Here is a 16511-nt window from a genome sequence, read left to right as displayed (position 1 = left end):
TTGTTGACTGATATCAAAAAAGCTGCAGACAGAAATATTTTCTCTAGCTTCTTAGATACAAAACAATGTCAGCATTGAGAACAGTGTGTTCAAATATGGCTGTCTCTTTGCCTATATCATTCTAAATACATTATTCCCTTTGTCCATCTTATAGCCAGGTTACACATCAGTGCTTCTTATCCCCAGTGGTTATTGCAATTCATCAAGAAGTTCCACATATTCATCAGAATCCTTGGGCCTGGTCATCTCCATTAGATGTGTGTTACTGAATTCAGGTGTCACCTTGTAGGAAGTTTTCATCTTCTATACCTGTAAATCCCTTTGAAGCAGAGGGTCCGTTTCATGATGTGACTGGCTTTGCATAGGACTATAGTATTTGGATTTCAATAATGGAAGTGTAGATCAGTAATATCCCAGTAGGTGAGTGTCTCCACATGTTACAACAGCTTATTGATACTATGGATGATTTAAGTGATTAACAGAGAAACCCATTTTCATTTTAGTAGTTACATACCTGTTTATTGGGAAAAATAGGATTAATGTGAATAGTCAAGTAAAACATCGTGTAATAGTAGATAGTGTTCAGGTAAGGCAAAAGTTGCAAATGGTTTGGGAGTGCCTTTAAGAAACTCTTCAGATCATAAATTATTTTAGGGAAGAACTACATCTTATTCTCCATTGTATTTCAGTTTTTAATACGATGGCTTATAAAAAACAAGCATTCTGTATGAGTGAATCCATTTGAGACAAAATCACTCTTTAGCATGTGAATTCCTAACTACCAATGTCCTTCACACATCTACTTCTCTTTGTTGTTATAAATTGTCAGAGATACTGCTTGACTATTGCCCTTTAAGAAATTGTGGTAACCATCATGAACATCTGTGTGAATCGTTTTGAGTCATAGTATATGTCTTATCTTCTGGGCAAGCCTCTACTCCTTGGATCAACACCTTTGTGCAGGTGCTAAAAGCGGCTTTACAGTGAGATCATGATCTGAGCTGAAGTCAGATGCTTAACTGACTCATCCACCCAGGCGCCCAGTGTTGGGCTCTGGGCTGACATCTCAGAGCCTGGAGCCTGCTTTGGATTCAGTCTCCATCTCTCTCTGCCCCTCCTCCCCTCTCTTTCTCAAATATAAATACTTTTTTTTAAATTTTAATAAATATTAAAAAATGTTTAAAGCTTTGATTTGAAAAAAAAAGAATTGGAAGATGCAAATTTATGGTCATTGAAAGGTTTTATTAGAAGTGATTGCAGACTGACAGGTTTTAAAGGGGACGACAGAAAAAGTAAAACCTGCCCACTGCATTGATTTACCTGGCAGTATTCTAAAAGACATTTATAATGTCCCTTGCTTCATATGGGGCAGAATAAATAGTACATTTTAGGAAGACTTCCATGAAAAAACCCTCAAAATTCAAGATGTTTTAGCACCAAAAAGGAAAAATGTCTGCTCTGGAAAAGTAACTTACAAGGAATCCATTGTTCTCTAAGGAAGCTGATTAAATAAGCCATACTGTGTACCCCTGGCCAAGAGCCATGACTGTGGAGCTTCATGACTTGTCTGCCCAGGTATTGTGTTGACTATATCCATCAGAACCCCTCAGCTGTTAAGCAACATTGTTGCCGAGCTCAGCTAGAAGCCTAAGTAGACAGAAGATGCCGTTTTATTCATATTGCATTTTCAGATATCAGCACAAACCTATTGCCTGACCTTACACTTGTTTGTTCAGTGTTTTTACAGTTGCAGTGGGTGTTTGTATCCATCATTCCACTTGATCTTAACATCCCTATTTTAGGGAAATCCTTTTAAATTGACAGGTAGAGCATTAATTCAGTCTTGTTCATGGCTGCATGATATTTTATGGGGTAGATGTACATTTTATTCATTCTTCTGTAGGTGGACATTTATTTTTCTTTTTTTTTTTTAACCATTAGGGACAGTTCTGCATTAAATATACTTTATATGTATCCTTTCATCTGGTGGTTATATTTCCAAGCATTGGGATAATAGCATTAACAACAGCCAACAGTAGAATTATTGGGCCAAAGAGTATATATAGTTTTAATTTTAACAATTTGCTAGTTTGCTTTTTAAAAATGTTGTACCAGGGCACCTGGGTGGCTCAGTCATTTAGGCATTGGACTTTTAATCTCAGGGTCATGAGATTGAGCCTATATCAAGCATGGAGCCTGCTTGAGATTCTCTCTCTCTTGCTTTCTCTTTCTCTCTCTAAAACTAAAATTAAACTAAATTAAAATGTACCAATTCGGGGGCACATGGCTGGCTCAGTCAGTGGAGTATGCAACTCTTGATCTCAAGGTTTTAAGTTCGAGCCCCACATTGGGAATACAGATTACTCAAAAATAAAATGTTAAAAAAAATTTTTTTAATTAAAAAAAATAGGGAACACCTGAGTGGCTCAGTTGAGCACATCTGACTTCGGCTCAAGTCATGATCTCACGGTTTGTGAGTTCAAGCCCCAGGTCATGCTTTGTGCATCAGGCTCCAAGGCATGGAGTGTGGTTGGGATTATCTTCCTCCCTCTCTGCCCCTTGCACATTCTATCCTTCTGTCTCTCTATAAATAAATAAATAAATAAATAAATAAATAAATAAGTAAACATTTTTTTTAATATTTTTATTTATTTCTAGGAGAGAGAGAGAGACAGCATGAACAGGGGAGGGTCAGAGAGAGAGGGAGACACAGACTGTGAAACAGGCTCCAGGCTCTGAGCTGGCAGTCAGCACAGAGCCCGACGCGGGGCTCGAACCCACGAACTGCGAGATCATGACCCAAGCGAAAGTCGGACGCTTAACCAACTAAGCCACCCAGGCACCCCAGTAAACATTTTTTTTAAATGTACCAATTCACATTTCTATCCACAAGTGATAAGTAATAATCATCTCTTTTAGATGTTTGCCAATCTGATGAATTAATTTTCTTTTTCCCGACTACTAAGGTGAACATTTATTTAATGTGGATTGCTGCAAATTCTTTTTTTAAATTTTTATTATTTTTGAGAGAGAGCTAGGTCAGTAGGAGTTGGGCATAGAAAAAGGGAGACACAGAATCTGAAGCAGGCTCCAGGCTCTGAGCTGCCAGCAGAGAGCCCAACATGGGGCTGTAACTCACAAACCGTGAGATCGTGACCTTCGCCAAGTCGAATGCATAACCAGCTGAGCACCTAGGAGCCCCTTGATTGCTGCAAACTCTTATGTGAATTATCATATACCCATTTTTCCACTGTGTTGTAGGTCTTATTCTTAACAGTTTTTAAGAGTTCTTTGTATGGTATGAATTATAGTTTGTAATTTTTTTACAGATCCATCATTTGCCTATTAACTTTTCTTATATCTTTTGCCATTTAAACATGTTTTATTTTTACATAAAAATAAAGCTTGAAGCTTCTAGGTTTCTAGTTCTTATTTAGAGAGCCTGCCTTACCTATAATTTGTACATATTGACTTAGTTGGTTTAGGTGTTTTTTAAGATTATTTTCTCTTTTTTTACATTTTATGTAGATCCTGTGTCTTTATGGTTTGGTTCATTCTGAGTAATTGATCACTTTTGTCACACTTGTGAATAGAATATTTTCTCCCCTTTTTATTGCTAGGATGCATTGGGCTACTAGTTTTCCTAGAAGTCTTCTTAACACAGAAACAATACCTTGACTAGATACAGAATTTGAGGAGCATGTCTTTTTCTCTGAGCCTAATAAATAGTAATCCTTGGTGTTCTGGCTTCTAGTGTTACCAGTGAGAAGTCTGATGCCAGCCTGTTTTCTTTCCATCCTTGGTAGAATAAATAACTAGCTCTTTTCACTTCAAAGCATGTTAACATTTTCTCTTTACCTTTATTTTTCAAATTTATTTTATTTATTTATTTTGACAAAGAAAGAAAGAGTGCAAGTAGGGAAGGGGCAGAGAGAGAGAGAGAGAGAGAGAGAGAGAGAATCCCAAATAGGATCCCCACCACCAGTACAGAGCCTAATGTGGGGCTTGAACTCCACTTAAACTACAAGATCATGACCTGAGCCAAAGTTGGACCCTTAACCAACTGAGCCACCCAGGCGGCCCCTCTCTTTACCTTTAGAGTTCTAAAACTTTAGCTACAAATTTTAGCAGGATCTGCCTGGTGGTATATATATATATATATATACTTTTTTTTTTTTTTTTAATTTCTAGGAGAGAGAGAGACAGCGTGAGCAGGGGAGGGTCAGAGAGAGAGGGAGTCACAGACTGAAACAAGCTCCAGGCTCTGAGCTGGCAGTCAGCACAGAGCCCGACGTGGGGCTCGAACCCACGAACCGTGAGATCATGACCTAAGCGAAAGTCGGACACTTAACCGACTAAGCCACCCAAGCGCCCCGGTATATATATTTCTTCTCATCAGTCCAGATGGGACCTGGTAGTATTTTTGATATGCAATTTCAGGGCTCTTGTCAGCTTATTAACTTTCCCCTTTATTATTCCTTCTTCTGGAACTTTCGTTATTTGTCTTTTAGGTTCTCTTGAATCGATTCTAAAATTTCTCATCTTTGTTCTTTTACTTTTTGAAATTACTTTTTTCTTAAAGCTTTGAAATATGCCTACCACTTGATCTTCTAGGCCACTAAACAGCCTCAGCAGTGGTTATCCTCTCTTCAGCTCAGCTGATAACTTAGCCAAAAAATTATGGTTTAGATGTTTTAACTTCATCATCATAAAAAAGTATGGAGAATATTTTAATGAACCCCATCATCCAGTTACAGTTGTCAACATACAGTATTCCTATCATCCAGTTTCAAAAGTTACCAACTTTTGACCAATCTTGTTTCATCTGCATCTCTGTCTACTTTCTCATCCTCACCCCAGGTTATTTTGAAGCAGATCCCAGATCATGTATTTTCACCATGCAGTAATTCAGTTAAACAATTCAGTATGTATCTTTATAAAACAGGAGTTCTTTAGAACACACAATTGGGAGTAAGAGGTTTCCTTTTGGGGGACGAAAGTGTTTTGGAACTAGATGGAGGTAGTAGTTACCCAACATTGTGAATTATTAAATGCCCCTGGCTTGTTCACTTTAAAATGGTTAATTTTTGATGACTTTAACCTCAATTTAAAAAAATTAAGCTCTTAAAAAAAAACAGAGGAGGGGGAAACCCACATAACTACATAATCAAAAGTAACCTTTTTTAAAGAATATGTTACCAGAGTGTCGACATCCTTTGTGCTAGACTTGAATCTCTTTATGTGCTCTTTTTATATTTGTATGTATGATAAATGGCTATTATCTTTCTCCTCCAGCAGCTGTCTTTTGCTGAGTGTGATTGCTGTTGGTCTCTGACCTAGGCTTATTGGGGCTCACATCTGGTTGCTGGATCACCCTGAGTATAGGTGTCTATGCGGTGGTAGAAGCAAAGTTGTCCCGTGCTCAGGGCCTGGTGGTGGAAAAGCAGGTGGAGTGTCCTGCCTCCACTGGGAGGCCTCGAGCCTCAGGGCAGAGGGGATTTATTCCACCATCCTGACTCCTTCTTGGCATTCAGATGCAGGGAGATCAGGCCAGATTAGATAAACTCTTAGAAGCCAATAGCTCCGCTCCCCCACAAGTCTACAGTCTCTGTAGGGCACCTTCCTCCCTGGACCTGCCTCTGCCCTGTCTTGCTCCAGGACTCTGTCCTCAAGTTGCTTGAAGCTCAGGAGAGATGCCGACCAAGGCAGGACTATAGATAGGAAATGCCAGAGGAGCAATATGCAGTGTTAAGTTCAAAGGAGGAAGGAGTAGGGGGCACTTGGGTGGCTCAGTTGGTTAAGCATCCCCTTTGACTCAGGTCATGATCTCCCCAGTTTGTGAGTTCAACTCTGAGCTGTCAGCACAGAGCCTGGAGCCTGCTTCGGATTCTGTGCCCCACCCCACCCCCCCGCCCCTCCTCCTCTCTTTTCTCTCTCTCTCTCTGTCTCTCAAAAATAAACATTAAAAACTTAAAAAACAGAAGAAAGGAGTAGATCCCTGTGGGACTGAAATAGTTAAGGAAGGCTGGAACTATAATTGATTTTTGACAAGGTTGCCAGTACCATTCATGGGTAAAGAAAAGTCTCTTTAACAAATGGTGCTGGGGCAATTGGATATCCTCATGCAAAAAAATGAAGTTGGACCCTGGTCTCACACTAAATACAAAATTTACTAAAAATTGACCTAAATACAGAAGCTGAAACCGTAAAAGTCTTAGAAGGAAACAGGGCTAAATTTTTATGACCTTGGATTGGCAGTGGATTCTTAAATATGACATCAAAGGGAGGAACAACAAAATAAAAAATAGGTACATTGAACTTCATCAAAATTAAAAACTTTTGGCATCAAAGGACCTTGTCAAGAAAGTAAAACAGCTTACAAAATAGAAAATATTTGCAAATCATATGTCTAATAAAAGTCTCGTATCTAGTATATATAAAGAACTCTTACAACTCAACAACAAAAAGACAGTACAATTTAAAAATGGGCAGAGGATTGTTCTCTGCAAGAAAGAGAGTAGCCTTTTATAATACACACAAATATGGAAAGAGCAATTAGGGAGATTCCAGTCTAGCGCAAAGCGACTTTTTGATAATATTTTTTAATTAAAAAAATATTTTTGAGTTTATTTATTTAGAAGAGAGAGAGGGAGAGACAGAATCCCAAGCAGGCTCCACATTGCCAGCACACAGCCCAGTGAGGGGCTCCAAGTCACAGACCGTGAGATCATGACCTGAGCTGAAATCCAGAGTTAGATGCTTAACCAGCTGAGACACCCAGGCGCCCTGCAGTGGAGAATTTGAATGGCTTGTGACCAGGAGAGGCACCTTGTGGAAATGGATTAATTGAAGTATCAGCATGTTCCTAGGAGGATTGAGCCAGGGCAGGCCTGGAGCCTGGTGGCCAGTGTAGAGGCCATCGGTATGAGGTGGGACGGCCAAGAATAGAGGGGACACAGCAGGACTGAGACTCAGGCTTCATGCTCAGGGTGTGCCAGGACTTTTCTGCGTGCTTTGTGTTATTTAACTCATTAATCTTCGTAGGAACCCTATCAAGCGTGCATTCTTCTCCCCCAGTGATGAGGAAACAGGCTCTGAATGGCCTTGCCTAAGAGAAACTTGTCTAAACTTGCATAGCTACTAATATGACCTAGATCCGAGCCCAGGCAGGTGAACCCAAAGCCACCACAGTTTTAATTATGATGCAGAGAGATCAATGCAAGAGATTTTTCAGAAGCCCCTTCACTAACTTGTCAGGTTGAGGAGGGGGAAACTGGAGGGAGGGAACCAGAGCCAGAGTGAAGACATTTCTCCCTGAGTCACCAGGAGCTGAAACAGGTCTTCTCAGGTGGATCTTCCAAGGAGTGTCTGTCTGGCCGGCCGACGGGCCCCCGCACTGGCTCTCGTGGCTAGAGGAGGCCAGCAGACGACTCTCCAAAGGGGAGGGGCACCAGGAAACCAGAGTGTCGAATCCTAGGTCAGCCCCCTTTCCCTGCACCCTGCCGTCCTTCTCCGGCACCTGCCTTGTGCCCTGCTAGAACCTCCTGGCTCCACCTAGAGACAGCTTGAATCGCCAGGCAGTTAGCCCCCATCACAAAGCCATGATGGGTCCTTGTCTCTGTGGCCACAGCGGTCACTCTTCCCCAGAATGGCCCCAGAGGGCTGTGTGGGAGGGGGCCCGATCACAGACTCCCCACCTTCTGGCGATATCTAACATCCGAGATAAAAAGGTGAATGATGTTCGTTGTCTGAGATTCTAGGAAGGGGGCCTGGGGAAGACTCCAGTAACTTTGTTCTCCCTTGCTTCTGGTTCTCACGTACACAGCAGCCGCTTCGTGTGAATTAAAAAACATGCCCTGAATGGCTGTGATGAAAAGCTCTTCTCTGTTGAAGCTTCCGGTTTTGGGGGGAGAGGAAAGCAATAAAGTCCAAAAAAGGAAAAAGCTGAATTGTTATTGTAGCTAACATTTCACTGGCCCCCTCCACTTTCCCCTCGTCTGCTGTACACGGTACTGGGATATTGGACTTCTGGAAGCCTGTCAATAAAACACTGAGGCCCAGAGCCTCCCTGTGGTATCACAGCTCAGCCTGCCCTGCTAGCCAATGTGACTTCTCCCCTCTTGCCTGGCTCCCGTCAGCCAGTCCCCAACTCTGGGCCCTGCCTTCGAGGGCTTATGGGCCTTGTCCCTGCTGGCTCCTCCCCCTGACCTGCCCTCCCTCGTCCCATATGGCCGGGTGCTGCCTGGCCTTTGGGATTCAGCTTGTGCTTTTGCATACACTACGGCTCTTATTTTTTTAAATTTATTTTTACTGTTTTTTAAATGTTTATTTTTGAGAGAGACAGAGTGTGAGCAGGGGAGGGGCAGAGAGAGAGGGAGACACAGAATTCGAAGCAGGCTCCAGGCTCTGAGCTGTCAGCACAGAGCCTGACACGGGGCTCAAACCCCTGAACCATGAGATTGTGACCTGAGCCAAAATCAGACGTTTAACCAACTGAGCCACCCAGGTGCCCCTATATACTACCTCTCTTAATCTTCACCAGTACCCTGGGAGGCAAACGTTGTACCCATTTTACAGACACACAAATGAGTGAGTGAGTGAGTGTGTGTGTGAAGTATGCCCACTTTACAGATACACAGAGCACACAAAAGCACAGAGAGCAGTTAAGAATTTGCCTGTGATTGGGGCGCCTGGATGGCTCAGTCGGTTAAGCCTCCGACTTCGGCTCAGGTCATGATCTCATGTTTGTGGGTTCAAGCCCCATATTGGGCTCTGTGCTGACAGCTCAGAGCCTGCTTCCGATTCTGTATCTGCCTGTCTCTCTGCCCCTCCCTGCCTCGTGCTCTGTCTCTGCCTGTCTCAAAAAATAAATAAAACATAAAAAAAAAAAAAAAAAAGAATTTGCCTGTGATCACACAAGCTGTAAATTGAGCAGTTTCACAGCCCAGAGTCTCAGCTACTGAGAGCTACTGAGTTCAGAGCACTGATTTGCACTCCTTTGTCTGACTGACACATGTCATTAAGTTGTGTTGTACAGTCTCAAAGGAAGAAACGTGAGGAAGCTTTGCTAAACAGTTTTTTCTGTCTTTCCTCTTTGGGTCCAGGTGGAAGTGAAGCCATATGTGCTGGATGATCAGATGTGTGATGAGTGCCAGGGCACACGCTGTGGTGGGAAGTTTGCCCCGTTCTTCTGTGCCAACGTCACCTGTCTGCAGTATTACTGCGAGTACTGCTGGGCGAGCATACACTCCCGCGCCGGGCGGGAGTTCCACAAACCGCTGGTGAAGGAGGGAGGCGATCGCCCTCGGCACGTCCCGTTCCGCTGGAGCTGAGCCCAGGGCAGACCCAGCCACAAGTACTGGAGTAGATAACAAGGAGGGAAAAGAGAGGGCACTGCCTCAGGGCTTACAGTGTTCTGGAAATCTGTGCATTCGTTCTCGATTTTTAAAGAAGAAATGGGTCTTTTTATTATTACTATTATTTACAGTCATATTACTGAACTCAGCGTCCAGTATAATGCAGAATTGCAGAGTGTATAACGGTACTGATTTGCACTTTGATTCACACCTTTGTCTGCTTGGTACCTTAATTTCTCACCCCTGATTTGTCACTCGTAGACTGCCATTCTCATCAGCGGCCATCAGGTTGATGTCTGTGATTTTTTTTTTTTTTTTTTGCTGTTGTATGTTGTTGTTGTGTTGTTGTTGTGTTGTTGTTGTTGTTCCAGTTGTTTTTGAACAGGAGCATGCACTTATTTTCAGAAACTAGAGAGTCGCCCCTAGGAAAAGACTTACCAAAGGCAATACTCGTGAGTAGGTGGCAGATGTAGCAAAAACTTCACAACAATTCAGCAATCATTAGTTGGGGTCATTTAGAGTAAGGGTAACCCTTCATGAAAATAGGCCTTTAGTTTTCTATTTTGACATGTAAGGATACCTCATAAGCTGAATCTTTATTTTTCCTTCATGTTTGATTTTGTTTTGCTGAGGATTTTGGTTAGACCTTTTAGTGTTATGTAAATTTATGCTGCAATAGCTTTTGCTGCTATTAAGATGGTATTATTAATACCATAATACTCTCTTCAGGCTAAGGTATCAATTTAAAAAAAACCCAACAACACACGTTTGTGATTTAGATAGAATCAGCTGCCGAAAGGAGATCAGAATAGACTACAGAACGCTTCAACGGAAGGTCACTATTTCTGACTGCATGTTTACTTAATCAGGTTGCTGCATGCAATAAATTTTATATCCAATGTCTAGTATAAAACCTTCCCACAATGCACAAATTAAGAATCTATATAAGCTATAAAATACTGATTTTTTTAAAAGAGGTTTTTCTTTTCACTCAAAGAATTGGTAATTGACTGGAGGAAGGCATGCCTCAATAAATGGAATGCTTCTGAACTAGGAAGAGCCCATAACAGAATGACCTATATTACAACCAATATAAAACCTAGGTGTAGGATATTCTTAAAGCAAATTTGTGGACGGTAGATGAAGTACTTTGCGGTGCTCTGTTATATATTGTGCAATTTATTTTATATAGTAAAGTGATTATGTCTAACTGTGATCAAACTTAACTGTTTAAAGCCTCTGTGTCAGACATTAACGAACTTGACAGTTCATAACTGGTATATTATTAACTAACACATGAGCTCTTAGTTACAACCTCCTAGTGCTTGCACCATTTTACATAGCTTCAGACCTTGTCCAGAAAACCAAAGAGCTCATCTTAGCTTACAAACACTAGGAATATATACAGTATATAGAGATAAGTTGTCAGATTGACAAACTAGGCACATTTTAAGAAAGTTGTGTGATGCCGATGCTAAAGAAATGTCTATCCACAGTAAGATGGCCTGGGCAGGGCTGGTTGTCTGGGTGAGAAAATAACTACTTAATTCCCTGGATTTATCCTGTAAAGCTTGAATAGAACTAAGACCTGCTAGTACTACCGTGGACATTTTTTTAGCATTCACTCTCGGGCTGCAGATGGTAATATATAAACACACACAATGATTGTGAGACTATGTAAAATCTTTTTTTTTTTTTAAATCTTCCTATGTTTTGGAGTTCTGGGGACAATCTGACTGGATATGACACTGCAGAATAGATTTAAGTCGCTGTGTTTTTATGTGCTGTGATGTCCTTGTCCTGTCTCTTAAGTTAATATGGCTTGGTTTTGTTTTGTTTTGTTTTGTTTCTCCAGTGTTTAGTTGCAATTACCAGCTTTCAAACTATAGTTTGTTTTCAAAAAGGAAAAACAAAATAGTTTTTTACTGGATTAAAAATGCGTATTAGAATTCTCCCCTTTTGAAGTTACCTCTGGGCTTTTTGGTAATAATTGCTTTTTTCCAGCCCAGCTGTGGTTTTCTGTTTGTTTGGGTTTTTTTCTATGTTTGTGGTTTTTTTTCATCTGTACAAGAAATTTTGTTATGCACTACTACTTTTTGTATTCTAGACAGTTTTCAAAAGTTGGCTGAAGATTTTTTTGTTTGTTTGTTTTTAAGGAAAAAGGCATGCTTTCTGACTGACATGATCTTTTGCAATACCTCAATTTTGAAATATAGGAAAGAAAATGATATTTTCTAAGTAAGTTTATTCAGAAAAATATATATTAATTTAATTCTGCAAGAAAAATGATTTAACAGATGGTAACTTTATTTTTTTCATGCTTATTTGTGTTTTTTGAAAATGAAGAAGTTAGAGCTTTATAACTATAATATTAAAGATCATATCTAACCTACAGAAATCTACCTAATTATGTGAAAGAAGCAAAACTTTTTGAAGAAGCACCCCTCTTTCATGTACTAAAACAACACTGAGATTTAAAAAAAAAAAAAAAAAAAGCTGGAAGCTTGTGCAGCGGGAAGCTGACGGGAAGGTGAGAACATGGTCACCGAGAATAGGTTACAGAGAATAAACTCCCTTTGGTGCTGAAAGTTTGTGGATAGATGGTGGAAACTACTTTCCCTTCATTTGTATATTTATAATCAAGCATTGATTGTGCACGACTGACCAGGATTGTGAAAGAGTTCTTCTGTTTGTATTTTTTTAAAGAGAACTTTTTTAGTTTATTAAATTATAACATGTTCCCTTTTGTTTTGTAAATAAATGTGCCCCCCAAGTTGTTAATGTTATATTAAAAGAGAGGGTCCTTCAAAAAAAATTATTTTTTAAAACACAGAGGTGTTCTGACCTGCAACTTGACTGGGAAGCCCCTGCGTATCACAGGTCCTGCTGTGGCCTTTCCTTGATGTGACACTTGAACTAGTCGATTTTTTGAAGGCTATAACCTAACCTCGACTATTTGTTGTTATGTGCAATACTGTTTGTACTGTTTGTATAAAAAATAGAAAAAAAAAAGAAAAGAAAAAAGGCATAAATCTTTATTGCAGATTTATTTTCATTGCAAACTTTAGACATTGTGATTCACTGAAATCATTTTTCTACTGTCAAATATGTACCTTTTCTTCATGCTGGTATTTTTTCAATAGTAATGTAGCCTTTGTACTGAGACAAATTTTCATTGTTATTTTTAGAAAGATTTTTTGCTAAGAAAAAAATTAAACATATTTACATATTTTTCATTTTATTTCGTATTTTCTTTAAGGAGTGCTTTCTCAATCATTAATAGAGTTGTTTCTGGGAGGGACTTTCATATCTGGTCAATGTCATAATATTATTTTGTATTTTTACTTGGAATAAATTAATTTTATGATGCTAATTCTTTAAAAGTTTATTTTTTTCATTTTCAGTTATTTTTGAAGCTAAAACCTTTGTAATATTGTTACTAAAGTGTCTAGTTTTTTGAAATGCAAAGCTTTATGTATTAACTTGCTGATGTGGTTTACAATAGTGTGACAGCGATGAACATGGTTGGTTATGTAAAGTGATTGGAAAATGTAACGGATAATTGGGTAATAAAATGACAGAATGAGCAGAACATGTGAGATTTTGACAAGCCTTTTCCTTTATTCCAGTGGTTTAGTGTAAGACTAGGGATGTCACAGTGGATTTATACAACACCAGATGCAGTCAAATCTGGGGCCCTGATAATGGAGTCACCCCCCACCAAAATACCACCAGGTTGAAAACCCGGCTAGGTCAACAGAATGATTCATTGTTTTTCCCCTCAAACTCTTCATTATGTCCTGTGCGCGTGCACGTGCGTGCGTGTGTGTGTGTGTGTGTGTGTGTGTGAGAGAGAGAGCGAGAGAGAGCACGAGAGACAGATCTGCAAACAAGTGCTGTCCCTGTGTGAGACGGTGCCTTTCACCCAGGCATTTACAGTGGTGAGGTCTGAGCAGAAGGAAGCTGCAGACAGGGCGCCACCTTCTGTGTAGTTAGACTCGGATGGCAGTGTCTCCTGACCCTCCCTCCCTGTCCGCCCAGCGGCGCCGTGGAAGCGCACTTGGACGTCACCACTGTATATGGCCGGTCTCAGACTTCGTGTTCCTCCACCACCCCGCCTGCCCCTGTGATGGTGCCCCCTGTTTGTCCCTTAACCGTGGCAACATCTGGCCACTCCGAGCATGATCTCTCTGCCCTCCTGCTTCTTTCCCGACACCCACCTCACCTTGAAGCTGTGCTGTTAAGGCAGCGTGTCATTGTAATGGCACCTAAAATTAAAACACGCCAAAAGTTCTACAACTGCAAAACTGGTGTTGCGTAAACAGAACATTCAATGACTTGCTCTAGATGGATGGTGTGTTTCTACTAGTCTTTGATGGCCTCTTCCGGCTCCATTGCCACGGAGGCGAGGTTATCAATAACTTGGAGAAACGTGTGTCCAGAGTTGGCTCTTAGGTATGCTCTATGTATTCAGTTTTGTAAATAATATATAGATTAGATCAAGTTGTGATGTAAAATTTTAACTCAAATTGGGTACTTCCGGTTGGAATTTTACATTAACTACAAATAAGTGATTAGGAACAGAAGAAAAGAAAATTGGACAATTCTTGCTTAGTGGTATAAAGATTATGCTTAGATTTCTGCCTATTTCTTGTGTTTTATAGCTTGTTAGTGAGGCATGGGCTAATGCAGAGTGTACTGCATTTATGCAATTAGCAAATAACTGCTAGTTTTCATTTTATCTATTATATTAGCAACAAAATGGCATTTAACTGGGTAAAGCTCCTACCTAAATATTTGAGTATTGTGACATCTCTACTTGCAAGGTTTGAGTGAAAGATTAGTCACAGATTAGTGAAAAAAAAAGTATCTTTTTGTTAAAACTGGCTTATTTGTATGGATTGTTGCCTTTTCACCAGTTTGTATGGTATGTCAGCTAACATTTTCTGTGGGTTTTTTTTTTAATAGTAACCAAACTTCTCTATCTCAGCTGCAATAGTGTTCCATTTTACCACAGAGTATTTTATAATTAATGCTGTTGACTTTATACCCCAAAATGGGTCAAGAAGTGGATGTGTGATTTGGGGATGTTTAAATTTGTATGATGGAATTAATGGCAACAAGTAGAAAACTCGGGTGCTAATCAGGATAACTTCTGCTCTTTTTCTTTTCTGGATATAGTTCTGTTGGGGTATAAAGTATTAGGTATTTGTATTTTTGCTGTCAAAACAATGGACATAACTTTTAGAGTGTTCACAGCTAAGATCTCTGTATTTGTTTTCAACTAACAACTAATTTTAAATGTATTGTATCTTTTATTACCTGTTCTCTTAGATTGTTTTTGCTAGTAACCCTTACTCAGCTTCCGCCTTTGGGGCTTGGACTAATATTGCTTGTATGGAACTGCAGTCTGTGACTACACACGGAGCTCAATGCAGCTATTGCTTACAACTGCTTAAACTTTGTAGTTTGGACTTCATTTTTTTCTGTAATAACTTATTAAATATAGTTGTATGAAGTACTGACACTTGTCATCCTTTGCATTTGCTAAGGAATAGCCTGGAGTATATGGATTGCATCTGGGAACATTTGCACATCCAAATGTGCTTGATCAGCCTTTTGGGGGGAGGGGGAGACAAATGACAGGAGATTAAAGCAAAATTCACCTTTTCTCTGACCCACTTTTTTTTTTTTTTTTTAAAGCACATTTGAAACAGGAAGGCATTTGCTGACACAATGCACGCGTATTTAAGGCAAGGTTTTTAGAGGGGCGGTTGGGTTTTTATGCCAGCACTTGAAATCAATTATCCGCAAAATCAGAATCAAGAAAAGTCAATGAAAATGTAAGTACGCCCCTTTCGTTTTACTTTTTACACTAGACTCTGATCACTTCAGAAAATGGGTCTTGGACGCGCTAGACGCTCTCTCATAGGCGCTAAGTTTAATCCTTAAAATGGATCACAAGTGGCTGCACGAAAGAATCCCCCGGAGAACTTTTAGAAACTGCAGGTTCAGGCCTCGTCCCATCCGCGAGATTGGTTTCACTGGTCTGGGCTGGGGTCTGGCACGAGCGTTTTTAAGCTCCCGGGTCCCCCAAGACCCAGGGCCGTACGGGGGCGCCGGGGACTCGCGGCGTCGCAGCGCTCGGGCCCCCCTCGGGGATCCCAGGAGCGGCCCGGAGCCGGCCCGCCGCACCGCCTCACCGGCAGCGGGCAGAGCCGCGGGGGGCGCTCGGCCGCGCGAAGGGACCAGGGGCCGCTGGGGGCGGGGGAGGGCTGTCCGCAGGCCACCTCGGTCCCCGCCCGCTGGGACGCCCGGTCTCGCACACGCACTGCGGTCGCGGGCTTCCGCAGGCCAGCCCCCGCCCCCGAGTTGCGCCCCTCAGCGGGTCCACGGCCACCCCTCGCCCAGCCCTGCGGGTAAGGTGAGCCGGGCCCGGGCGCAGCTGCCCTCCGCGCCCCGAGGGGCGGCTCGGGGTCGCCGGGCTCCGCCTGCGCGGCCAGCAGGGCGCCCCAGAGCCCCGCGCCGACGCGGAAGGCCGAGTCGTAGCTCGGCCGTCCGGTCGTACTTGACCTTTGGACCTCTGGGTCCCTCTTGTAGCCCCCTCCAAAATGGGCAGAGGAATATTAGGTTTCAGGTCCCTTTTACGTTTGATTTTCTAAAAATATATCCTCCTACAGTAACAAATGGACCATTACTTTCAGGATCCTGGCCTGACGCGGCCCCCACCCTCTTCTCCTGGCAAAAACAAAACAAAACAAAAACAAAACAAAACAAAACAAAACAAACGGTTCTGCGGGAGAAGGGAAGGGAATGGTGCCTTTGTGAGCGGGAACCTATTACTTTTGGGGGTAGAAATCGGGACCCCAGGCCTGCCCCGCGCTGAGGTCTGACCGTGGCCGGAAGCAGCCTCCTTGCTAGATAGTAACCCCGCTGAGCACGTGTGCAGGACGCGCCCAGACTGTAAAAGGCTGGGGGACTCCTCACCCGCAAACACAGATAAACACAGCTTAAAATTGGACTTGGGAGGCTTCTCACCTGACCCTTGGCACAGACATGGGTCACTTGGGCACTCTCAAATTTGAAGACTTAAAAATCCTATTTTACGGGGCACCTGGGTGGCTCGGTTAAGCGTCCAACTTCAGCTCAGGTCAT

General features: G+C 41.8%; 1 protein-coding gene across 6 annotated transcripts in view; it reads left to right on the top strand.

Moving 5' to 3' along the window:
- Positions 1-9452, top strand: part of CPEB3 (cytoplasmic polyadenylation element binding protein 3) — a 191860-nt gene extending 182408 nt beyond the window's left edge. For all 6 annotated transcript variants that reach the window (XM_039230189.1, XM_039230192.1, XM_039230191.1 and 3 more), the window contains one exon: positions 9105-9452. In XM_039230189.1, coding sequence (XP_039086120.1) covers positions 9105-9332 — 228 coding nt within the window. In that variant the 3' untranslated portion in view covers positions 9333-9452. The remainder of the gene's footprint in view (positions 1-9104) is intronic.
- Positions 9453-16511: the final 7059 nt, after the last annotated feature.

The sequence above is a fragment of the Hyaena hyaena genome, unplaced genomic scaffold, assembly GCF_003009895.1.
Source record: "Hyaena hyaena isolate Hyena2069 unplaced genomic scaffold, ASM300989v1 scaffold_44, whole genome shotgun sequence".
NCBI classification, from domain to species: Eukaryota; Metazoa; Chordata; class Mammalia; order Carnivora; family Hyaenidae; genus Hyaena; species Hyaena hyaena.
The sequence above is the reverse complement of the archived record's forward strand: the minus strand, read 5'-3'. Positions and strand labels throughout refer to the sequence as shown.